Source organism: Helobdella robusta (assembly GCF_000326865.2).
Source record: "Helobdella robusta unplaced genomic scaffold HELROscaffold_92, whole genome shotgun sequence".
Lineage (NCBI taxonomy): Eukaryota > Metazoa > Annelida > Clitellata > Rhynchobdellida > Glossiphoniidae > Helobdella > Helobdella robusta.
Genome location: NW_008705527.1, coordinates 139,101 through 140,864, shown reverse-complemented (window position 1 = coordinate 140,864; position 1,764 = coordinate 139,101). Strand labels below are relative to the sequence as shown.

At 32.5% G+C, this 1,764-nt stretch overlaps 1 protein-coding gene across 1 annotated transcript; it reads right to left on the bottom strand.

Moving 5' to 3' along the window:
- Window positions 1–453: 453 nt before the first annotated feature.
- HELRODRAFT_182760 (hypothetical protein) lies at window positions 454–1,563 on the bottom strand (the record flags this gene model as incomplete). Its single annotated transcript, XM_009033488.1, has 1 exon — window positions 454–1,563. The coding sequence occupies one exon, from the start codon at window positions 1,561–1,563 to the stop codon at window positions 454–456; it is 1,110 nt and encodes a 369-aa protein (XP_009031736.1).
- Window positions 1,564–1,764: the final 201 nt, after the last annotated feature.

Sequence of the window (1,764 nt, the reverse complement as noted above, 5' to 3'; positions counted from 1 at the left end):
TTATAACAAATAAATAGATAATTACAAATAGATACTTTATACAATTTAACAAGTGAAGCAGATAAATATTTGTGATTAGTTTATTACCTACTGTGGACATATTTGAATAAAAAATAAATGAACGAACGAAAGAATGAATGAATGAAAGAATGAACGAACGAAGGCGTGAATGTATGACAAAAACAAATTAATAAATGATGAAATCAGTGAATGAATGATACGTGAATGAATAATAAAATTATCAAATTAATTATCAATACCAGTCATTATATATGTATGTATATAAGTATGCATGTATGTGAATACATACATCATATGTATGTGTGTATTTATGAATAATTATCAATGAACAACCCAATTCTAATTATCTGAATAATAAAAATAAAGAGAAAAAAAAATAATAAAAGAAAGAATAATTGTAAAATAATTAGGCAACATAAAATAAATACATTTTCACATCACTAGACAACTGGAGTTTTCTGTTTTCGGTACTATTTCATTCCTATTACAAAACTCGCAGACATCTCCACTCAACTTTTTAATGTAACTCTTCCCTTTGTAAGTCCAACAGTCGACAACTAGATGTTCTTCTTTTAATTTCAGGGCCTGATTGTAAACCTCTTCCTGTGGATCTGTTAAATATTCTTTGATTGTGATGCCCTGACCTCTCTCATGGGATAGGGAGCCAGTCAGGCTTTTACTCCTGAAAGACAGCCAGGCTTTGTAAATGTGAGATTGAGTTTTGTAGCAGGTGAATGTAACTAGCAGTGGTCTAGGTCTTGCCAGCTTCACTTTATCTGGGGTGGCATTTCCTGGTTTTTCCTCCTCACCTCTGCTGATGATGTGCAGATTCTCAATGTCTAAATCAGTGATGGGCACGTTGAGGACTGAATTTACAAAAACAAGTAGCATCTCCATCGCTGAAATGTCCTCCTTAGGACATAGGTTCTCAATTATCAAAGAATGTTTCTTAACAAACTTCTGAACATCAGAATCAAGGCGATAGACAATCTTTGAAAGTGAGTTGACATGTGCAGTAAACAAATCAAATTTTGTATTCACCTTAGTGAAATCAGCAGTTAGTGCATTCAGCTGGGTATTTAATACTACAATTGGTTCAGGTTCATCATGACCTGCTATTGTTTTTTGGTCTCCTTTCTCATGCTTTTCGTTCATTCCACTGGTGACCTGATTTTCATGAATGCCAGAATCAGTCTGTTTTAAATGTGTCTTCACAAGAAGTGAAATTTCATTTTTGAATCTATTATTTTCTTCCATTTGTGACACATACAACTTTCGTAACTCTTCGTTCTTGTTTCTTAGTTGTGTGACTGTGCTTTCGAGAGCTGATATTTTGTCCTCTAAGTTGCAACATGAGTTTTGTTCACAGAAATCTTCTGTGTTACATATGTTACTGTTGTCAACTTCTTCCTCTTGTTCGTCTGCTGTTCTTCTTGTCACTGATTCTGAAATCGTGGTAAGGCCGCCTGATGATGATGACAGGGCGGTCTCACTGAAACCGGCTTCCTTACACAGGGAACGAGTCGAAAGATTTAATTCCATAATAATTTTTCATGAATTAAAATAAAATTTCATAATTTATATATATATTATATAAATACTTTGCAAAATGTTAAAAATTCTAAAAAAATTGGTAAAATTTGATTATTTTATTTACTCACACACGACGAAATTAATGATTAAAAGGGAATTCAAATTAGAATTTAAACATTACTATGTAAGAAACTTCTTACTGTGGAATAA